The 25258-nt window shown below is 40.9% G+C and overlaps 1 protein-coding gene across 2 annotated transcripts in view; it reads right to left on the bottom strand.

Annotated features, from left to right (window-relative positions):
• gart (phosphoribosylglycinamide formyltransferase, phosphoribosylglycinamide synthetase, phosphoribosylaminoimidazole synthetase) overlaps nt 1-25258 on the bottom strand; it is a 135654-nt gene continuing 110396 nt past the window's right edge. For both annotated transcript variants that reach the window (XM_022226874.2, XM_087146574.1), the window contains 3 exons: nt 16024-16160; nt 15366-15623; nt 1-3581 (listed from right to left, as the gene is read on the bottom strand). In XM_022226874.2, the coding sequence (XP_022082566.2) occupies nt 3393-3581; nt 15366-15623; nt 16024-16160 (584 nt within the window). In that variant the 3' untranslated portion in view covers nt 1-3392. The remainder of the gene's footprint in view (nt 3582-15365; nt 15624-16023; nt 16161-25258) is intronic.

The raw sequence follows: 25258 nt of genomic DNA, 5'->3' as shown, positions 1-25258 counted from the left end.
TTTCTTTTGACCTCTTCTAAATTTTTATTTTGTCCTCCAAAAGTTACTCTCACACCAGAAAGTAACAGCTATAATGATTTTACAGGATTTTCCAAAGACGAAAGTGACAAAAAGTGCACATGCTGAGAGAAAAATGACGTTGAAGTATATGCCCCTGTACATTTTCAATCATTCAATGGGCTGCTCAAGCTTTTCGCCTCCACATGCCATTTGTGCGTATGCTCACATACATTAGAGTTTATTAGTGGAAGGGTTTATACTTACAAAGCATGTTCCCTTGAGACCAGCCAAGCATGTTTATTCCCGGATAAAAAAAACCCCACAAAAATCTTGCTCATAATGCAACCCTTTCAGGACCATAGGATATCCGTTTATATATAATGCTACGTCTTAGAAACTGTTGCCATCAACCTACACTCATTAGAAACCCTCTACAATGAACAATAGTTTATGAAAACCACAGTAGGCCTACCGGTACAAATATTCTCATTCATTCCGTGTCTTAGACATAAAGCCTTCTGCATATACAAAATATAGAGCATGTTTTGAGATAAAATACAACAAATTTTTTTACCCATGCCATACTATAGAGACATAAATCACAAAACCTGACACAGAAAAAAAATGATGTGTAATTTCAAAATGAGGACATTTCCTTATGTTTAGTTGCAATATTTTTGAAATGCAACATTTTTGAAATACTGCATTCAATATTTCCGACATCACAACAAACAAAGAGTGTGACCAGCTCCCAACAAATCAGTCTCAAGGCAATTTTTTTCAGTAATTGTTCTAGTTTGCTTGTCCTAAATCATAACAATTCAGTCTAGGGTGACATGGGCCACGGTGCTGTACTAAAAAATATTTCAAAAAGCATATCGTGCATACTTAAGGGTACCTAATCCTCAAGTGGATTGCACAAAGTCATACTTTGCAATTATGCAACAATTAAATAAACCATAGAGCTACATATAAAATATAGAGCACTGACTCACAAAGTAATGCCTGCTGGGCTGTATGTTTGTGCATGAACCTAGGGAAAACTTGAAATTTTGTATGGCTTTTGTACGGCTGTTTGCATATCTGTCTGTAAACAATAAGCAAACAACCTGAACACAAAATCAATAAATGAGCGTTTCAGTTTGCTCTGCACCAAAAAACACGAACGCGTGTGCATAAGCGCTGCACATGAATTTTGCTGTGACATATTTCAATTGGATTTATCAGTACCTGTCAACTCACTTAACACTGACTGTATTGAGGGAGCGACTTTTTAATTTAGCAGAACTTATTCATTGAAAGACAGCCATCGAAAGACATGCATACGAAATCAGACTACCTTGCTAGAATGTTAGGGAAACATTTGTTTTAAACTACGTTGTACTTGAGTGTTGCATTTAGACTACATAATTTGATATCCATTCTATCTAATTTTGAATGTTCTACAAGCACGCACATGGATTCAAAATGTCTGCGCCCTGGACGACGTCAAACTTTCTCTGGATGGAGAATGAAAAGTTAGTGCTCTAGTTTTTATATAAAGCTCTATGGAGAAAACAGAGCTCTTTGTATTAGTGCATCATTCAGTTTGGCATTACAATGAAATGGGAATGACAAAATGTTCAGGCTGCCCAATGATTTGCACTGTGCAATAGTTTTAAAGGTCTTTCTCTCAAAAGTGGCTTTGGTGCCTTATGATTCATTTATGATTCATGTTTGGTTGGATCTTAGTCTCTATCAACATAAATGTACTTGTAATGTATGTTTATCATCATAGTCTATTCAACATAACCATACCTAATGCAGTTACTACTGCACCTTGAAGGAGAGGATTTAACCCAGTATTACTCTTGCTGAGAATCTTTAGGGTTTATCCAAATACTAGCTTTTGATGAAGGTGGGGCTATTTTTTTATTGTGTGTCTTCTACAACTCCATGGCCATTTGTGTGCAACAACACTGTGCATGGCACAAATCATACATCCACCAATTCAGTGCCAGCTACCATGATTTCATGTTCTGTTTTATGGTAAAAAATATCTGAAAACATCCGCATTTGAAAAAACACATGCAGTTTTCATCATACATGTCGTTATTTATGCATGGTGCACAGACCTGCCAACCTTAAGGATCACAAAACTGTATTCTGAAAATAACAAATTGTATTTGTCATTAAAAATCTTATTTTTCAAAGATAATCGTATCGACAAGCTTACAAAGGTTTCATGTTGCTGCAGTGCTCCACGGTGATTTGTAATTATGATAATACAGTCATTTCAAAACTATTCAAGTAAAATGGGATTAATCACCCATACCCACACTGTGTCAAAGAGATAGACCTTCTTCAAAATTATTTTCCACATTTAAGCTTTTCAACTCGGAATATTGCAGCATCGTAGAAAGTGCCAATGCCACTTCTGGCACTGGACTACTTTGACTAGCTTCAGATTTGGTCAACACTTCTTTGCACATAAAACTCATCACACAACAAATCCATTTTACAGCCAGAACCACCATAAAAGCAGATTTTCTGACAGCATTAAAATTCAGTTCATGAAACAGAATTCTAGTACATTTGAATGCTTTGGCAAATTTTACCTTGATGTGATGGCTTAAAACAGGCACAGACTGATAAACCTTTTACTGACGAATTACATAACTGCAAGACTCTGACGTCCATAAAATCAATTAGGCACGTGTAGTTGAGTACATTCTTTGCATGTGCAATCCAGAATTAGGCAAAAATATACGTTCAGTCACACATAAACATTCACGATTTTCTCCTTTCTGAATGGCTGCATGAAACGTCATTTCTCTGAGTATTCTCAACCATGTTTAAACAATCATTTCATGCCAGTACTGTTTCATACTCAAACTAAATAATAAAGCCATCAGCTGTAGCAAGCATGGTCTGTGTGGTATTGATGGCCGTTCATCTATCATAATGCCTAGCCCTTTTGTATGGAACCTTACAATTGGTTAATACGCCAGGTCCTCAATGCATCTGTTACATCCCACACCAATCAAGGATGCCCTAGCTTACAAGATAATGGTGTAGATGAGTGTAGTCTACACTCACGGCCGTTTTCTAGCATAATGGTCAAAACCCATATTGATACGGGGGAAAAATATGGCATTTTCAACAAATTCCTGTACGAAATATGGCAACATCATACTACATGTAGTTAGCAGGTCTGGGTGCATAATTAAAGGGAGCAGCTCACATTGTTTTCAGCATGGAGAGTATTCCCATGTACTGTATGTAGAATATAGTTTCATGTCTAAACTACAACCAATAAACCTGTTCAACAATATCAGCAACGACATTTAAAGCAACCTATTCCTGCAGAAAAGGTCTACGTACATCCTGCCAAATACAGATCAAAAGCTGGTTTATTTAATTTTCCACTCAACCTTGCCATCACTGCCTAGCCAAGCTGAACCATCAGCAACAAGTTCCAGGGCTTTTGGGTAGGCAATATGTTCAGCTGTCTTGACGCGTTGCTGGAGTGTCTCAACAGTGTCTCCTGGCAGAACAGAAACAGCCTCCTGAACAAGGATAGCTCCAGCATCTACCTCCTCCTATACAAAGAGAACCAGAATCCAATTCAGCGCACAAGATATAAGCATATTCTAAACAGATACCAACTCGACCCCTTATCTCTTGAAAACATATTACTCTCCTTCCCCGAAAAAGGGTTTCTTCATGATAGCCAGTTATAACACAGCAATAGTGTAACATATTTTTGCAACATTAAATTATTCATAATTAATTCAATCCATTCTCCTTTGAGTTCCACATAAACTGATGTGTAAACATGCAGGGGCTTCCTACATGTAGGTCATAACACATCTATAGGTTGTTTAAATATTACATGGTCCGGTGAATTCAGCATGCAATACCATGTGATGTTCAATCTCTTCTCCATGCTTGATTGATTCTCCTTTTGTTTGTACAATTATAGAGATTTGAATTATGCCTTAGAGGTTGAGCTTATTTATTACCCAAAGCGGCTGTGGGCCATGGCTGGCTACTGTAGCACTGCTCCACAACACTGTCTCGGAGTTTAAAAAGCAATGATGCAATAAGCAATGTTGCACAAATCCTGAACAAATGACAACCCAAGGGTCAGCATTTGTAAACTAAAACCTTTATAAAGGACTGTGTGTCATTATTTTTTGCCCAAAATAATACCATTATTAAGTTACCTGTGGAATAACACCGTTGACAAGTGGTTGAAGGAATTTGTTTTTACATTTATGTGTAGGTGGCACAATGAACTGTCATTATTTTGAGGTTCAGTTTCTATTGGACACAGCTAGGAGGGTAGCTTGTGGGTTCAACAAGTACAGTGATTCCAGTCACAGTATAACTTTTAGACACTGTCCGATTCATATTCACATTAATTAAACCCTCCTATGCAAAGATACATTCTTGACACAGTTATCATATCAGTCAAAAGCAGTCAAATTTCTTATATGTGTCTGTGTACTGGGCAAATCAAGTGGAAGGAATTTTGGACTGTTTTTGACGGTTACAGCAGCAGGAGGGTTAGCACAGTTAAATGCAATAGCACTAGCCACAGAAATTATCCACACGTGTATGTTTAAAATGAATTTGGTTTTAAGGCCTGTGAATCCAGAAACTTTACTGTTAAGGCTGTGTTGATATTGTAAGTGCAAATCAATTCTAGAGTTTAACACTTTTACTCTTGACAGCACTGCTTTTGCAATAATCAAAAGTTGAACAGAAAAACATGAAGTACAACGTGAAAGCTCATCACATGTAATAGTAGTTCTACCTGTAGTTAGAATAAATGAAGTCTCAAACTTCACTGCGAAAAAGAATGATTGTTTTGTGTGAGCATTGAGGTTTCAAAAGTCCTAAATAATCCAAATATAAAATAACAAATTATGGACTCAAACAGTAGAACCTTCAGTTTTTAATCATTTTAAGAATATGGGAATGTAACTTGTATGGTACACATACTCTATGTGTAAATGTTTACTTCAAAATCTTTAATCCACAAGTTTTTAAATTAGCCTTTGTGGTTACGGACAATTGGCTTTGCCCCGAAAAACTTAACGTAGAAGCCAGTATTAGTAATATTTCATTTTATGAAATCTTGATATCCAAAAGTAGCAGAAAAAGCCAGAGGAGTGGTCTTAAATGAACCAAAGTCAAAAGTTTTCAAGGCCCATAGGCCAGTCCCCAATACCCCGCCACAATTTCTTTGTGAACCATTACAGAAATCGCCTATGGATCTGAAAAATCGTGGGCAAACAAGGTGATGCTATTTCTAAAAATAAATTACAACAAATATTGTTTCTTATTTTTGCTTTACTTAGCATCATTTTGATCCTATTACAGTGTCTAAATAATGACTTCAGTCTAGATGGCAATGTCCATCATCACTAGTTTTGTTCATATTTGAGTGGCAGAACGAGTCAAATCAATACAAAGGAAGCTCTGTCTACCGAGGCCAAACTCAAATGTGGTGTTCCCCAAGGTTCCGTTATTGGTCCACAGCTTTTCACTTACTACTTACACACCATTGGTCACGTAGTCAGAACTCAATTCACCCATTCACCTCATTTATGCTTACAACATACACTTAATTTTTGACTTTCAATGCCACACAGAATAAGAGATATTGAGTGACGATGGAGTCTGTGCTCTGTTCAAGCTTTCTCAATGTTTCCAAGATGCTCAATCCTGAATAGTTTCCAATAAACTCCTGATGAACAAAGACAAGACAGAGTTTTCATTGCCTCTTCCCCTACTCACTTGGAGTCTCTCCAACACCCCATTTTTCACCTTTGACAATGAAATACTTTTTCACCATCTGTAAGAATTAAAGTGCTGTTGCTGACAATGACATGAACAGGTCTCGTCATATTACTCAACTTTGTAATTCCTTAAACAGGCACAACCACAATCTTAGTCGAATAAGAAGATTTCTTGTCTTTCTTTCCAAGTTAGACTACTTTAGCTGTCTACTCAAAACCACATTTCCAAAAATGAAAGATCTCACCTTCAAAAACTTCCAGAAATCCACACATATACAAACATGTACATCTCTGCTTATAGGTACAGTCCATCATTTGCCATTTGTGCAAAATCTAATGAAGGGTGCCTAAAAACAATCATGAAGTTTCAGCAGAGTGAATACTATATGTTCCAAGAAAAGCAATACTCTAGCAATTCATTTTCAGATCAAAGGTTGCTGAGTCATGTTTTGAATGCACCTGAAATCAGAATCTGGGACACATTCTCAAGTTCAGTCGAATGCAGCACTGAACCACAGAATTATAGGTAACCACACACACATTTCAAGTCAATGCTCGTGTGTACTTCTAATGGCAATTTTCCAAAAAGCATCTTTAGACGCATTATTGGAAATGGCCTTCTTTCACTGTTTCCTTTAAAATGACAGCTTGCCAGAAAGACTAATTTTACAGGGAGTTTAGTCCTTCTTCTCTTCACAAAAGAGATATTTCCAACATGGTGTACCCGCAAACCTTTTTGGATTATATTTCACTATTGAGAAACTCACCTTGTAAATTGCCCCACATGATGCAGTCTGATCCACCCTTTGAAGTAATTGAAATGATTTTTGAATCTCTCCAACAATACAAAACTTTACAAGGATTGAAAAGAAAACGAAATCATCTACATGTCGTCTATATTGGTGTTAGCTAGTCTCTTTCGCTTACTGGATAATGATGGGTCCGTGGATATTCTGACCAAAGCAACCAAAGGGATATTTCAGAGCAGAAGGATGGGAGCATGGTTCTTTCCGCAGGTTTAACATTGCCACGGGATTGGTCACATTGGGCACTTTTTTGTAACCCTCACCATAAGTCTGGGGGTACGTCATAGAGGGATCCCAATATGACATTTTTAGTGTCGATTTGCGAACTTCCATGTTTGAAAACGAGGCTGTATGTGTCAGCTTCAATTCTTAATACGATCAGACGATTGGAAGTAAGGAGTTAAGACATAAAATACATAAAGGTAAATTAAATTCAGACTTTTCAGGATGACTCGACATGTAAAATCAAAAGAAAAAATAACGACAATTGACCGCGAACTAAGGTACCTGCGATGGTCATGTATCTTGTGCAGTGGGCGTGGTTTAAACTGAAGTGGCGTCACACTTACAAACCGGATACTCCATGTACTGTGTGGACTCTGTGGGCGCGCACGACGAAGTTCAACACAGAGAGCCTCAGTTTTGATGCAGATATGTGCAGATGGCACTAATGTGAAATCCCGCTATAGTCAGATTAAATTCTTGACTGAGGGGAGGGAACTCCGAACACACTGTCTATTAGGCTTAGGTATCTGTAAAAAAATAGCGTGGTATTTACTAACACCGTGGTATTCGTTGCAGAAGGCATTACGTCATAAAAAAGCAGCGCTGATGCCGACGTTCAACTCCAAACACAAACAAAACAAAACTAGGGGCCAGCATAAAGGGTTTTTCAACGTCACAAACCCCTTAAACTTAGTAAGTATCATCATTTATCTTTCCATTTGATGTCAAATAAATATTGTTTACGTGAGAGAATAACCCCCCCAAAAAACCCAAAGGTGTTTTAAATACAGATTTGTTGCTCTGTGATTCCTATTTGTGTGGTCACTCGTACAGTGTGAAAATCTGCACGTGTGCTACAGTCAAATTGATAATTGCTGAGACAGTGCATTATTGTAATGATTATGTGCCGGTCACCAGTGGCTAGTCCTCTCAGCAGTGCCCTAACACTGTGCATGTGCAATAATAAGGTGGCTTCCAGACAACTCTGCGGCACGCCAGGCATTGCAAGCACAGTTGACTATCTTTATTTACGAAATCAGTTGTAACGAAATTCTGATTATAACAAACACGAATCTGTGGTCCCGGCGAAAACCTACACATTTCTATGGGGAAAAAATCTGTTGTACAAAATTCCTGGTACAATGGTACAACGAAGGTTTCCGTGACTCCGTTACTTGAAAAACCATTGTTGACAACCCACTTATAAAGTGTTTGCCAATTGCGGTGGTGAAAACACGTGCGCAGTGCACCACACTGGTTCCTGCCAGGCCAAACCATTGCCAACAAAGGTATGATGGGAATGCGGCAACCAGTCAATATACAGTTCCTGCCAAAAAAAGTTGTATGTTCCACAACATCGAATGCAGCTCTATAGTTGTGAGTCGAAAAACGCTGCCGCCAAATTTTTCTGCAGGTTCATTCACAAAAATTGATCTCATGTCTATGTTCGTGTTTTCTGTGACCATGAATTTAATTTGAAGTTGTACTGCTTGTACTCAAGCGACCATTTCCACAAAATTTCCAGCCGCAGCACGAGGCTTATCGCATGCCCCTCCAGATGCGTCACGCATGCTTACAATGTGATATACAGACATAGTTTGCCAGTTTCCTGTCGTCATGACATGCGTAGTGCACGATTATAAAATCAATGATATTTTGCATTAACACAAATGCCAAAACAAAACTTCCCATCCCAATTCTGATAAAATATGCCCCAAACAAGTTCGCTCGACTATTCTCGCATCTCAAGAGTGCAACTAATCAACCAACACTGAATTATTCATATTGCTTCAAAAAGATTTAGCATACCCGTTAATGAGACCGTGTTTTTTCATGACATACATTTGGCAAGACACAGCTATCTAATCGCAATATTCTTTCATGACATCATGCTTCTTCAGCAACCATCTCATGCACGGGCGGCCGCACTGCAGTGAGCGAGTTAACAAGGACTATCAATCATTCATGTCAGCAAGCTAGTGTCGAAAATCAAGACAGACGAATAATTAAATAAAAAATGTCTCACTGTGCCACAATCTGTGTTGGAAAGACTACTTACATGAACATGTAAATGGATGGGGCCTTTAGTTGATGAGCCTTCACATTCTTGCAGGTACACACAGGCCAACATGTGCATGCAGTGTAGTTACTGTTAGCTTCATTGTCATCCATGGCGATTGAAAGTCTTTAAAAATCCCTGGATCAATGCTTTCACATTTATTTGCTTTTTAAAATTTCACATGCACATTAAACATGTTGTCCTATAACAGTGAAGTTTATTATTCTAAACACATCACAAGGTATTTGATTGATCATAACTGAGAGATCTTTTTGATCGACCACGTTGTCCTCAGTTTATTCCAGACAAACAGAGAGGCGTGAGGAATCAGGTTTTTGCTTCTCTTTTCATGTGGTTGGAATAAATGTGGGAACAATAAAAAATGCTCATTGGTTGCCGTTGATGTCGAACAGATGCAGATTTATGGAATCATTTTATAGTTTATAACACACATTCCTGGCTTCGGTTATATAAAGAATGCTTTTGTCACAGCTCATTTGGAATAACTTGTGAATTGGCTTAAGACTGAATGACTTGTGATGGATTTACAAGCACTTGCAGGGAATTGTGATGGACTTGAATACAACACAATATGGCAAAGCTGCATGGCAGAATCTGTGGTCATGTGGAACCATGTAAGTGGGGACCACAGAGTGGCCATTCTGCAGATCACAGGATTGTATGTGGTGAGCCACAGTGGGAATACATTTGCAAAATTTCTTCAGGAGGGCCCCCTTAGGGAAACTCCAGATTACAGGGTGCCAAGGGGCATGTAAAAACCCCAACGGCTTGAAGACTGTTAGGGATGTGGACTGGAGAGACGCAACAGCAGGTCTGTGTCATGATGGCGAATTCACCAGGGCAGAGCTATAAAGCCCCCAAAAATGCTATTTGCTTGTTCCTGTCTAGGTGCCTGGTGACGTAGTCTCAAATGCCGGTAGGTGTAGACCTGTAGTGGTCATTAGAGATCACCGCGTAAGGTGTGGGTTCACTTCCCCGTGGCCCGAGCGGGCCTACCAATGGCAGCGAGAGCAGCTTCAGAAGGCTGTAATGGAGACTCAGGATTGGGTCCACGTACCGATGGCGTATTCACTGGGGCAGCAATTCGGGAAGTTGGCCCGGGAAGTGCTACTGTCTGGATTACATACTGGATGCCCATGCCGTACATATGTCAGAGGCTAGGGGCATCTGCGTGTAATGGCCGTCTAGATAAGTAGGGCTGTGGGTCATGTTCATCTGAGGTGGGAGCCTAATGGACTACCGCAACACATGTATACTTGAAGACGGATAAGATGAGCACTGAAAATACAAGGTTATATTTATGAAAAGGAAAAAAAAAATTATTTTTCAATTTTTTCTGGGGCGTCCCAAGTGTTTTTTTTGGGGGGGTTTGTTTTCCATAACTGATAACACAAGGAATTTGTAAAGTTCCCAGGATCTTGTTATAACAGTGTTCCACTTCAGTTGTCTCGGAGCTGTTCTTCCGGAAGGCCCTAGATAAAGGGACGGTGAAGAACAGTGTGCATTGCCAGCATTGTATACACCAGGGCCGCTCCGGATTACAAAAGGAGTGGTCCGGTAAGGTGAAGAGCCTACTTCACGCCTGGGACCCACGTAGCAAGAGTATCTGAGGGCGGAGGCTGAAGAAGTGGGGTGGTCGGTTGACTGGCACGGGCGTGGTCAGTGTCTTCCTCCGGAAGGGTGGCTGACGGAGGACTGAGAATCTGGAACATGTCATAAGGGGTGAGGACGCTGATGAAATCCATGCCATCTTCAACCTATGACACGGTCACCTACTTGGACTGAAGTAAAGTCAAGAGCCAAGGATGCCCCAGAGATTGGCAGGTGGTAAAACAGAGGACCGTCAGGCTGGAGCGGACTCGGACGCATGCCAAATTCTGGCTAGAGAAATCCATGTCATCTTGAAACAAAGACACGGTCACCTGATTAATATCACCTGCATGAATATCTCCACGCATGAACGAACAAATTGACCTGGAAGATTCCAGTCATGCTGTGTCCTCCTACGGTGAAGCAGCTGATGGCAGGCCGAGCACTTTAATCATGTCTTGCTGAAGACGATGGAGGTGAAAATTGGACAGAGTGAGGGTGCTGATAGAATCAACTTCGTCCTCCACGGAAGACAATGCTGGTTGCCCGGTTGAGGACAGGGCAGTGCCTCGTTTCGAGCCAGTGCAGTCCTGTGGGGAGTGACCTGTTCCTGTGGAGCAACACCCGGCTGGTGTGATTCCGGTGTTGAACCTTGCTTAGTATAATCATGGCTTGTGGCCGGAGAGGGCGGAAGGGGCTGGACTGCCAGAAACGGGTCCGGGGCAGTGGAGGCCGGTGGCAGTCTAACGCCGAGGCAGCGAGCAGCGGAGGTCACAACTTTACTGATGGCTGACATGCAAGCCGCAGAAGTATGTTTGTGGTGGTTGGAGCGGTGCTTCTTCTTGGGTTTCCAGGCATTTGATGAAGGAGAGGAGCGCTTGTGCTTGCCTTTCCCGGTGACGGACGGTAGAGGTAACAAACAGGGCCGCAGAAGGTGGAATGCCTGGGGCGCATTCCTGGTCAAAGTCAATGGGAATTGCAGAATTCCAGGCAGAGGGACCAGGAGAAATGAGGTCCTATGACCCGGTGATGCCCAGTTGAAAACCCGAGCCGCAGACCTGTGAAAAACCTGGAAGGCTCCGTGGAACCCGAAAAAGAATAAGTGGGTGCCAGGGTGTCATAGCTCAATGGCGCACCAGGTGGGGCGGGCCCCAGCACTCACAGGGATCCAGCCCGGTGACTTTAATATCTGGGTGAAAAGGAGTATACACAGGGGCCGCTGGAGAAGTGGTCTTCTTGGCTGATGTTGTACGGCAGGTGGTACTCTTCGGCATTGCCTGGGGAAGGCTAGCTGGAATGCTGCATGGATTCCTCTGAGCTATGTCAGGCAAAGGGCGTGGCATACTTCACTTGGAGTACAACAGATCCAGACAGCAACCCCCCTGAATTCAACCGGCTAAGGCCTGTAATTTATTGGTAGGAAAGACACAGGCAAAGCTGGAACAAACCTCATAGTGCTGAAGAAAAGAACACAAAAATATACACTAAAAAAACACTCTTACTAGCCCGTTCTTAACCCGGAGACACTGAGACCTTAGGTCTACTCTGGCGTTGGGGATTTCGGCCTCCCTCCATTGCTGATCCCCTTTAGCTTGATCCCCGTAGCCGCCAGTTGTTCTCCGGTTTTGGTTCAGTGGCTCTTTCTCCCAACCTAGATTCTTCTCAGCTATCAGGAGCTATAACGAGGCAGCAGCGCAAGGCACCTAGCTGCTCTCCTTCTTCTGAATGATTTTCCAAGAAGAAGAAGAGCAAGAATTTGTCAGGCTCCTGTTCACTGAGGATATGCTGTGGGCTCTTATGGAGTCTAATTCAACCCTTATTCAGCATTATTCCCATCCAACGTCTGCTACTCATCCTGATCCCGATCCTTACTTACCGCCCCCAGTTTGTTCAGAGTCTCACACCGGGCAGCTGGATCTTCCTTTGTTGCCTTGGCCTTCGTGGCTGGCATCTGCCGAGGTCTATTCTAATGATCCCTCCATTGGTTCTGACCCACCGTTGCTTGTTTCAAACTTGGGTCAGTCATTTGATAAGGAGGAGCCTGTTTCTGTAAATGAGTCCCACCTTCGCCTGCTCCAATGTGAAATGATACAGATCCTAGGACTTCCAACTCCTACTCCTCCAGTGGAAGATCAGAATTGACCCACATTTAAGTGCCACCTTCCGGGGTCGTCATTTTCTCATTCTCTTAACCCTGAGCTTCCTCTTGACCATGCATGCGTGGAGGCCATGGACAAGCTCGACAAAGCTAAGACTTGGTATTGTGGCAATCGTTCTCGCTCCTTTTCAACTTTCCTCCGGGCGATTACAATTGCAGGCAGTAGAATCCCCCACCCCACGTAATGTGGGTCGAGTCTACTACTGCATACCTACCAGATTACCAATCTTCCTCCCTCCTCCCCGTGTGGCCTCAGCGCACTTTGCGCATCAAAAAGAAAGAAGAACATGGTGGCCGCCTTCCGGTGGGTTGAGTGAGTGGGGGTGCACTGCTGGTGATCAAGAATTTAGTGAATGGAAGTGATGGACTAGGAATAATGCATATGTATTGGTAGGTATGCAGTAGTAGACTCGACCCACTCCAGGTGGGGCGAGACTTTGGCAGTGTTGAACTTCGAAAAGTTAACCAAGTGTGCAACAATGCAGAAACCATGTACATGTAGAAAGGTCGTTCTACATAAATACTCTGCGAACAAGAAGTTATGTGTTGTCAAAGTTCTAGATGAATACCTGGGTCACACCAGTTCTCTTCTAGGTTCTAGGAATGCCAAGTTCACTCATCTAGTAATCTCTTACGAAAAACCACATCACCCAGTAGTGTCATCAACTATTCAAAATCCATTATGCCAAGCTATTGACACTTCATTCAAGGCACTCTTCAATGTAAATGTTGCGAAGCCAGCTGGCGTTACCATGAGTGACATTTTGAAGACAGCAAATTGGAATACAGGACACTTGCAGCCTTTTACTGCAGAGATACTGAGATGATGGAATATGACCAGGGAGTGCTACTATTGCCAAAGAAACACCAATTGTTTTAAAGTCCACAAGGTGAGTCTCTCATCCCTTGTCTCATTCAATTCCAAATATACTGCAGGTATGGGGGGGTAAGTAACCTTTACATCATTAGAGAACAATGTTTCTTCTCTTCAGAGTATCCCAACCTGCATGTATTCGTATTTCCTTCATTCCTCAGACAGTGAAATGAATGACTCAGTCATTCAGAGGGGGAATTTTTCCATAATTTTTCACACTTTCCCATGTTATAGGAATGAAAAGGATTCCACAAAGATTAATTGTGCACTGCTAAATAGTACAGAATTAAAATGTCAATGATTTCAACTGAGATGTTGACTGGTCCAACTGAAGCAACTATTAAAATGTGGAAGCATGTAACATAAATAAAACAAATATGCTTGATTTTAAAGACCATTTTTGCAGACCAAGACATTCAGTGATTTCATGTAATTATACTGCCTTGTATTGTGTAAAAACCGCTATACCAAAATCATTGCATAGCAGTGTTTTCTCTACAAATCTTTAAGGACAATGAACACTTGTCAGCAATGTCAAAAGGTTTTATTAATAGTAGTTTGGATTATATTATTCTGAATAGAAGCATCTCTTAGGGCCATGCTGAGTAGCCTGGTATGTGGGAACTCGACCACTGATTACAGGTACCTGGTACCATTTTGTTGATTTTATTACCCGAAACTGTCCCTTTATTAATGAATGTCAAAACATCATTTCAGAAAGGTAAGTACCTTTTCAAGGTAAAGACTGCTGTAACCGGAATCATTTCACATGCTTAATCCCTTGACGACAGGATTTTTTTTCCAAAAGCTGACTCCAAGAATTCCAGCCTCGCTTGACCATGAAGGCCACCAGCCAAACCACAAATTCTCGGTTTGTGGCCCTGCATGCTTTGAATTACACAGTGAAAAGGCTCATTGTTTGGTGGCATGCGGTTCTACTCACGCTTCCACATTCCCGTTGCCTCTTTTTAAAGTGGGGACTATTGTGAAGCTGGTGATTATGATGCAAACTTGTTTTTTTTTCATTTGTTGGCTTCACACAAAGGCCAATCACCATATATACAAGAGTCAGGGTCTGCTTTCTTTCACCGTGTTTGCTCAAGTGTGGGCCGAGGATCTCAAGTTTTACGGCGGCTCATACCGTTTCCCGGTGCAAAGGGGTTTTAATATGGTTCCCGGGACCTAAAATAGGGAGTGCTATATCCCCAAAAGTGTTATAAATGGGAGTGCTATAACAACAGAAAAATGCACACAGTCAATGAGTGTGCAGTTGGGGAAATGAAAAAGGAGCTTTATATCGGCAAGAGTGTTACATCAGGGAGCAATATAACAGGAATCTACTGTAGAACCAAGTGTTTCCATATGTGTGTGATTTTATTGTTTGCAATTTTATATTTTGGTGCATGCAGCTCCAATTGGTTGAAGTGTTCCTGTTTGGTGATGTGGTGTTTCTTTATGTACTAATTTTTGTATTACCTATCTTATTACTTAAAGTGATAGCTTCAATATTACAGAAGTTTTGTTTTCAAAATTATTTATCTTTTCAGTGGAATTGTCTTTTTCAAATTTGCCTCCAGGCCACAATCAGAGACAAGTAAAAGGAACTGGATTGAAAAAAATGAATTGTAAAACTTTGGCTGACCTGTCCCAGCAAAATGTGCTTTGTGCTAAAATGGTATGTCTGATTTTCACAAAACTGGTGTCAAAAGGACTGCAAGATACATCATACATAAACTCCTGAAGGCCCAGCGTATGAACAAAATGCACTTGCGAGGAGGGAAGGACTGTACATGTACCTCCTCCTCTTGCTCTTTGAAAGGAACAATATGTTCCTCAAACTTACCACAACATAGTGAACAGTGCAACCACTAAGTCGCACGCCAGATTCTAGCACCATCTGATGTGCATGCATGCCTTTAAATGATGGAAGTAATGAGGGATGAATGTTGACCAAACGACCATTCCATCGCTGCACGAATTCCCCACTCAATATTCGCATGAATCCAGCCAAGCAAATGAACTCCACACCAGCTGCTACTAAGGCTTCATGTAAAGCCATATCAAAATCAACCCTGGACTTGAAGTCTCTGTGGTTGATCACCTGTCAAAGTCAATGCAAAATAACCATAGTACCAGTAACTTGAAAACACACTTGAAAGCTTTCACCAGTTGTAACACTTGCCCATGGCTATTTAATAACTCCAAACCATTCATATGGAAGTTGTCTGCTTACATGTACCTGCATGTATAATTGAAATGGTTGGAAAATCTTCTTAAAATGACAATAACTGCTGTTTTTCTGCTCATCAAATCTCACACCAACTGAAGATACTACATTTCAAAGATATGTATAACAGGTATCCGTGGTAATTACCTAGAATAAAAACTGCAGTGCTCAATAAATGGAACACATCCTACAGCTATGAGTTATCCGCTAACTTGTGGAGAATTTTTGGCAGAATTTTTTTTCTTCTTTTTGAGACATCAAAGTGTTTTCATACCTTCGTTGGTATCCCAGCCTCCCTAGCTCTAGCTAGTCCCAGCACACCATCTTTGTTGGATACAACCAATACAATTTCAGCTCTGCTGTTGACTGCCTGGTCTTTAGTGTGGTCTATCAGAGCCTGTAAGTTAGTACCTGTCAGAAGAGTCAACACAAGAAGGGACAATTTCTTTTGTTTGCCAAATTAGGACTAAGTTATGGGGACATTTCTCTGTTCCCAACACAATCAGTGCAATGACATTTTTTGTCCCAACAAATATGGAAGAAGCATGAGGTCACTAGCAGTGTAAAGAGTGGTCACTAACAATGTAAAGAGTGGTCACTAACAGTGTAAAGAGTGGTCACTAGCAGTGTAAAGAATGGTCACTAACAATGTAAAGAGTGGTCACTAACAGTGTAAAGAGTGGTCACTAGCAGTGTAAAGAGTGGTCACTAGCAGTGTAAAGAGTGGTCACTAACAATGTAAAGAGTGGTCACTAACAGTGTAAAGAGTGGTCACTAGCAGTGTAAAGAGTGGTCACTAGCAGTGTAAAGAGTGGTCACTAGCAGTGTAAAGAGTAGTCACGAGCAGTGTAAAGAGTGGTCACTAACAGTGTAAAGAGTGGTCACTAACAATGTAAAGAGTGGTCACTAGCAGTGTAAAGAGTGGTCACTAGCAGTGTAAAGAGTGGTCATTAGCAATGTAAAGAATGGTCACTAACAGTGTAAAGAGTAGTCACAAGCAGTGTAAAGAGTGTTCCCATTGTAACGAGATTCAACAGGACTGACAGCATTCATCTGCATGTACATGTCAGGGGTGAGATTTAATGAAGTTGAAAAATCCAGGGAAAACTGTCTCTAAATGTCTCTCAATTCTCCATTTCAACAATTTATTGCACTATGTACATGTATACATGTACCTGCAGTATCCTCACTTGCTGATCTTTTCTATTAAAAAATTCCAAAACATTCATCTCCCCCTTCGCTGTCTCTTTTTCTTTTTCCACTTGAGTTTCAAGCCATGAAAACTGTCATGAGTTTTTCAAGCCTTCGTCAATTGAGAAGATCTCTACCTCCATCAATGACTTTAAGAGCTCTTTTGATCAATCAAAGCAACAACAGATATACTGCGCATGACAAAACAAAATGGCACCTGAAGGGTTTTCTGTATCATAAACGTGGACAATAATACACAGCAAATGTACAAGCTAGAGAAGCTTTGCCAAGTCCTCCAGGTTTTGTACCACAAACCCCCACCATGTTCCATTGCATTCAAGCAGGGGTAACAACACAAGAGGACATGATCTGTCTAACCCTCAACTTGCACAAGTCTTGCATTCAATTTTGTGCAAAAATTGAAAACTAATATGAATACTTTGGCAAAGTCATGCCAAATAGAAAATCCATATATTATGAAAACATGTTTCCAAACATCTGGAAATCAGAAAAATCCGGAAAATCCAAACAACAGTGTTTTTACTAAGTGATAAGACATTCCAAGATAAACGTGTTTAAAAATACTCCCAATTTATTGAAACACTTTCGACTACTTTGTTGTTACAAATTCAGGCATGCTGTGCACAATTATGACAGGTAAAAGTTTCAAATTGCTAATCCACACTCAGTTGTTGAAATATTGTTTTAATTACACAGTGCATGTAGTTCATTAACAAATTTGTTTTTCACTTCATAAAAACAGCAAAGCCCAGAGGTCTTAATTTATATAACAGGTTTTGCCCTTTCCCAACGAATATATTAAATAAACACTGTATGCTTAGTGCTTGTCCGAGAGCTTGCGAAAAAGTCATAAGCTTACTCTGGTGGGACTTGAACCCAAGACCTCCTGCTTACTAGTGCAGATGTCTTAACCACTCGACCACCAAGCTTGCCGGGGTCAGCTGGCCGGTCCGAGTCAAATGAAGCAGCGGGTACCACGAACTATTTTCAAGATGTATTTTTTTTGCGTTGGGGAGATGTTAATTTATATGACGGGTTTTACCCTTTCCCAATGTATAGGTCTTGTTTTCCTTGTTGTTTTCCTTGTTGCATTATACACACTTTTGTCACTTCGTGAAAACATACACACATGACAAAAGAATTCAACACCAGGTACACACATGCACACGCTCACATCCTGATTTGTACAGAACATTATATTGTCTATTTTGTTCTGCTAATGAGGAGACAAGGCATTTCCCCGAGACAAGGCATCTTCCTTGGATTACATGCAGGCCTTTTCCCTACACTAGGCATTTTCCCGAGATTAGACATTTTCCCAGAGCTAGGCATGTGTATTGTGTGTGCCGTTTTCACAAAGAGACAAAACGTCAAGCGAATTTTAGAGTTTCCAAACAGAGAGACGTGTTTGTTTAAAAAATAAACAATTTAAATGACATCCATAAATGTTTTGTTCTCCTCTTTCACTGAGTATAGCACTGGTTAATTCAACGGCATGCTAAATACTGGCAAAATGAATGTTTGAAAGAGACCAACTTCAAATGCAATTTTCTTGAAACCTAGGTTTGCTCTCCGGTAAGACTTTCATCTCTTTGTAAAACCTGTGACAATTTAATGAATATATACTAATTAATTACTAAAAACATGTAAAATTGGAAAAAAAGTTGTGTTACCCACTAAAATCCAACCTTATATTTGGCATATAAGGGTTTTCAAAAGACATGCATGTAATATGCTTCTTAAACATCAAATCTATATAGTAAAGATCCCTTTAGGAGTGGAAATTGGCAGAAAAGTAGGCGGAGTCTATCCCCCTCCTGTGGTCTCCTTCAATGGTAAGCTACATAAATCAAGTTTTTTCTGAATACTAAGGTGGTTTGATATCAAAAATGTTTTTTGAATGCAAGTTTTTTTTCATGCTATTGAAAGAGTGGGGGAGGGCCTTAATATGCCAACCTAAACATATATCCTTCCTTTTGAATTTCTTTTCAGTATGTATTTGCTTTACAAGAAAAATTCTGAACTCTCTTGACAGGTCTACCCAGATACAGGGATTAAAGATTCCCGGATGAAATTATGATTGTATAAGCTTACATTTTTATCTATAAGACACTGTGGAAGTACAAGTGTGATGACTAAACAAACAAGTGGGTAGAGACTGTCCAGTGGTTTGTTTTTAATGGGAAAGTGACATTTAGGAAGAACCTTGAATACAATTTTAGATAAATGCCAATCACTGATGTTTTGATTAAACATCGTAAGGAATAGAAGTTGTGGACCTTAACGAATGAGGGGGTGGGGAAACACTTTTAATCTGCAACATTAAGAAAATATTTTGATTAATTTCTTGTAAGCTTTTGTGTGTGTACCTTTTTCAAACCATTATGTTGAAGGTATATAAAATGTGTCAATAAATCTTTTGCGTGGATACCAGTTTATTTTGCATGCTTGTCTGCTTACAATTTAATTACGTACACCCACCTGAATTTCTAAGAACCCAACTGTAATCAAATGAGACCTGCAACGAGGACCTTGTGTGGGCCTTACTAATCTGACAAAATGGCTCCAACTTTTAAAAGGTTGGACTTCATGGGAATTGACTGATACTGAACATGTGCAAGGGCAAGTGTCCCTGAAAGAAATACTGACACAGCTTGGTTGTACCAGTAGATTCAGTAAAAGGCTTAGAATATATTTACCAGCAAACTTGCTGAAAGAAGGCGTCAAAAAATCCCAGGAAAGTTCTTAACCACTTGCTGACGGAAACGAGAACCATGGGTTTATATGCAGAGCCAGGGTGCCCGAAATGGGACAAAAGAGCTGGTCTGTGTAACAAAAGACCGTACTCAGAACAAAAGACCTGTTGCTGGGAATTGCCATCATTGTTTTTGGCTAGCATTTTTCGAAGGTAATCCGTCACTGTTTTTAAACAGTATACCACTGTTTTAGGCATAGCGTGCCTGTGGATTAGCACCACAGATAAAGTGCTCTAGGGCCCCATTGATGAATGACACAATACCGCTGCACACTTATCCAGCCGTGTTTGAACAGACACCACTCACATTCACTGGGGACAAAGGAAATTATGTAACACCTCACAATTCTGGGCTCTCTTTACAGGGCGGCAGGCCTGGCTGAAATACTCAAGAGCCAATGAAGGTTGCCTGTCAACTTAGAGTAGCCCCAAACAATCATTCATGTGGGTGTAAATATCCACTAAATTAAATGATGAAGTTTTGAAGAATTTTGAAACTGAAAATCTTGAAAATCTCCCGTATGTGTGCATTGTATTTTTAAAAGCACCTGGCAGCAAGTGGTTACTCCTGCATACACAGAAGTTCAGAAGAATTGCATTTTGACAGTGTCTTCCTCCATGCTGATTAAAGATCTGGCTGAAAAATTCTAGGATTATTCTACCACTGATGCAGCCATTTATTTATGAATCACTCTATGTTTTCTCGATGACAGACAATAAATACACCCTGTAAAGTTCCCAAATCAACATTCCACACACTTCTTATTCATATATCTGCATAAATGAGAAGAAAATGACCAAAATGTGTTGCTGCCCTTGGCATAATGATTCTAATCTAAATCGGAATCTACAACTTCATCATCTTCAATTTCAACATCTTCAGCTTCTTTGCTCACTGTTTCTATTCCATGATTGCAACAGTCAATGCATTTGTAAAGATCAGTGCAAGGAAGCATGTTCCTCACACATTTACATGTATACTATCGACTGCTGCACTTTCCGTTCTTTTAGCTATACTGTGTTGAAGCCAAATAAGCTGGTGGCAATGTTCCCCACTGAATTTGTAGGGTGTCACCCACTAGCTGCCAACAATGATGTGGGGGACTTGGAATTTGTGGGAATTGTTCAAGGGCATGCTTGTGGATGGCAGCTTGATAGTTTGCATGAAGTGTGTGCTGCCGAAGTGAGTCCTGACTTGGTGGCATGAGATTCTCCATCTGACAGTTCATCCTGAATATATTGCATCCTGAATATATTGTATCTAGAGAAACAATGCAGGCTGATCAAAGCATTGCAAACATCAGTTTCAAGAGAGATGCGGACAGCCTTTATGTCTACTGTGTGACGATGACCTCCTCTTCCTGTGTGAATCAAAAGCTGACCGTCAATTATATCACTAGAAGTAAGGGAAATGATAAATACATCTGTTTGGGCTTGTGGATGATGATGTTTGGCCCATGTGATTCTGCAGTGGCTCGGAATTTCTTTTATTAGCAGGAGTAGCTGTACTTACACAGCGCAAGTATAGCCGAGTATGTCATTTAAAAAAATTGACTTCATGCAATAGCACACTTACTCATGCGTTAGCCTCACTGGTGGCAAGGCCAGTCTACACAAGTTAGTGGTGACAAATGCGGAGATATCTCCTCCCTGCTGTTAGGTCCTGGGCTGAGGTAAGGACCCCAAGTGTTTGAGGACAAGGAACCACGAAGAGTATAGGTTATTAGCTCTGGTCGCCGATTTATTGTATGCCAGACACGTGGAAGTAAAACAATGCAAAACAAAATCCTGCACATAAACAGAGCATACATAAGATTTACACACATTAGGACTCAATCTAATAAATTATACATTGCACATAATCTATTGTTTAGTTATGTAAACAAAAGGAAAGTAAGACGTATTTATCTTAAGAAATTATGCTAAGACAATAAACTCTAAATCAGGAAGACTCTAGCTTACCCAGACACAAGACGATTGAAAATAAATTGATCAAACGGAGGGGTCCATGTGACGCATCCCATGGCCAAGGACACTATTCAGTGGCATCCATTCACTCAGTTTTTCCAGGGACGAAAAATCCATCCATCTCCAATGTACAGCAGTATATGGATCAAAACTTACGGCCACACAGCCGTATATCTCACATGCAAAATGTACCGCGCCATCGCGTCAGTTTAGTCACATGGGCTGTTCCAGGATTCTGGTTATACCCCCTTAGTATAATTTCAAGTTTTGCCTTTGCTGAGTACTTTCCTGATATAATTAATACTCAGTAAATCATTGAGCTGGTAAATCAAACAAATAACACCCCGGGTTTCGAATGCATTGATTTTATAGGTCTCTGGCACCACAAGTACATGTAGGATAGCCTGACCAAAAAGAGAGTCGCCTAGGGGCTCTCAGACTGGAACAGCACCGTAAAAATTTTTCCTAAGAAACTTGCCTCCAGTCGCCCAGAAGTCCATCTCCCCACACAAACTCTTTTCTTTTTCTTAAAACATTGCTTCATCGCCGTAGTAAACCAGGTTTGGCAGTAGTATACAGCTAATAGGTGAGCTACAGCGATGTTGCATTTACCCCTCCTTTATATTTTGTTTCATAACCCAGGTGGTTCCATTTATTTGTTCAAGATAAATAACATTCATTTTTAAGGCAAAAAGGATATTGCCAATTTAATTACTTTGTTTACGGCAAAGGTAGCCACAAAAACTTATTTGTTAATAAAGGAGATCTCAGAGTCGAGATAAATTAGCTACAGAAAGCAATTTGAGGTTTGGAAGAAAACCTCAGCACTTGGTAAAACTCTGATGATGCTGGCTGGTATTGAGCTACATAAGCAGTATGAAAAAAGCAATGTGTCTGCCTCTTCTTGAGAGCTTTCAAGCTGATGCACTAGATCAACTTTTTCCTAATGTACATGTACGTTAGAAAGTGTGACACACTTCCCCATGTGCAAGGAAAACAGTAATTCTTTTCAACTCTTTGGGGTCACATTGCTGCCACTGTGTAGACAAGAACTCTTTCAGCACCTCTGTCCTCCCCACAGAATAAGAACATTTTCCACTGAACTGGAATGGACTGCTCTGGTCCACAGATCCTCACTCGTTGAAACCCGGCAGCAGCATTTTCGATTTGACTGCTGTTGTAACTGTCCACCACGCTGAATTATGATGCCATTGGTTACATGTGTTGTGCCTTTCCCTGAATATGTCTCCTCTGCAAAGTCGTCATTATCCCAAACCACACTTGTGAAACAGGACTGCACCCAATCTTGTAGTATGCTTTCCTCTTGTGCCAGTTGCTGTTCAGCTATTAACCACTTCCTGCCGGGGACTCCGGGATTGGAGAAGTATGGTTTATATGGGTGGCCGGGGTCTCCGAACTCAGACAAAGGAAACAGGGCCCTGTGACAAAAGACCGTACTCCGAACAAAAGACCAGGCTGCTGGGCATTACCGGCATTTTTCACTCTCAAAAGTGGTGATAATCCAGCCTTGTTTTGAAACCCTATACCGGGGTTTAGGGCATTGAGAGCGAGCGGATTACCAGATGGGACAAAAGCATTCCACCACCGCAGCAATGAGCCACACAGCACCATTGCACGCTAATCTGGCCCCTATTGAAAAGAGGTCAGCAGTGCACTGAGCCAGGTTCGTGAACCAAAGACAGTTATATAACACTGCACAATCTGGGCTCTGATTACAAGGCTGCAGGCCTGGCTGAAATACTCGGGCATCAATGAAGGTCACCTATCAACTTAGAGTAGAGCCTGAAGATTACTTTGTGTGGCTATAAACGACCGTTAAATGAAATGATGAATTTTTGAAGGATTTTGAAAACGGAAAAAATGATAGTCATGCCGGCCCAGCATCATCAACATTGAAAAATGCCCCGGCACGGAGTGGTTAATGCTGTATCATGTTCCAGGACCATGGAAAAAGACACGCAGTGGCCATATGCATTCAAAAATGCTGATGAGCCTTGAACCTGTCACATGACGAATGGTCATTGCTAAGGAAGTATGCTTGGGAAGAATTACATGGCCCTTTGAACCAACGTAAGGCTTCATCTAAATCTGTTGCCTAGACCTAGGTTTAAGTCTTCCCTCCTTTGGAAATACTAATAGATATGCAGACAATGGACCTAGCCATAGTTCTGGAAGCCCATTTCAGACACGGCCCAAATCAAATACTGGGCAACAGACAGCAACTTCCTGTTGTCATCATCTCTAAACTCATAGAAAATTGAAATATCTGGCCACCAGAGGCACTTACACACCAAGCAAGGAGATTAAAGAGAACTGGTGGAACCATCTTCTATGCAGCCTCCGTGGTAAGTTCATTGGCTGTCGATTGCCAGACCAATGCTGATGGGCAGTCTTTAAAGGTGTTCTTCAGGATCTAAAACAGGAACTGGCAAGTTTAGTGTGATAATGAGGCTGTTGTATCTATAATAAATCATTAAACATCCCGCTGCTCTTGAATCATGAAATTGGTTACATGTTTGTTTTACAATGTCTCAGGCAGAACATCCAATGCTTTGCATGTCCTCAGCATTGATAACAGTATTGCTCTCTCCCGATTCCAAATGATTCGTTTTCGGCAACTGGCGCCTGGGGCAGATCCCATTATGATACGCTTTGCCTATAGACCTCAGATGTAGGTTTACGAGTTATTAGTAGACATTCAGTTTAGCAGTGTGCTTGCAAGTTGTTTCAATGGTTTGTTGTATGCCATGAACTACTGTTTGTTTGGTTGCACCAATCGTTATTGCCTTTCTGTCAGTCAGTGGGTAAGCCACATCCATCACTGTGTTGTATGTGTTGGGAATCACAGCCACATTGTGTTTGCATTGCTTGCCTGATGTAACAAATCATTTCATTGTTAAGAGTTTGTTGGACAGCTGTTGTCACCACAATGCGCACCAAGACCAGCGTCGCCCGATGACCATTGACAATTAGTGACGCATCACTCCAGCTCTCAGTTCTGTTCAAATCAACTTCAAGCCGGTCTTTTCCGCATTGCATTTCTTTTGACGTTTTATGGTTTCTTGCACGTGGGTGAAATTACAGCCCTATCCCATAATGGGAGTTCCCCGTTACAGCATTTCCACGTCGCCCTTCCGAATATTTCCAGTTGTGACATGGTTGAACTTCATATTCGCTTTTCAAAGACTGACCAATGTGGTCAGGATTGCACAATTGCAATACTGGTCATTTCTCAAGAAAGATCGGTTTGTCCATATTTGGCAACGCAATCGTATCTCCATATTTATCCCTCAGTCTATCCATTTTCTGTCTCATTTTGATGGAACACCTGTGACCTGTTTTCAATTCAGGGCTGTTCCTATGCTATGTTCCATAGCATGCCCTGCAATTTGTGGGCCTTCAAGATGCACACTATACCTCACATTCATTTTGCATTAGTGCTACCACTTCAGCATCCATGGCAGGTATTCCTCAAGCTGACATACAATGCATGGGCTGCTGGCAGTCACGCATTTACTGCCGGTATACCCATGTTTCCCACAACCTTGTTACA

Source organism: Acanthaster planci, linkage group LG15 (genome assembly GCF_054643075.1).
Source record: "Acanthaster planci isolate LZ-2023a linkage group LG15, COTS_SCS, whole genome shotgun sequence".
Taxonomy (NCBI): domain Eukaryota; kingdom Metazoa; phylum Echinodermata; class Asteroidea; order Valvatida; family Acanthasteridae; genus Acanthaster; species Acanthaster planci.
The sequence above is the reverse complement of the archived record's forward strand: the minus strand, read 5'-3'. Positions and strand labels throughout refer to the sequence as shown.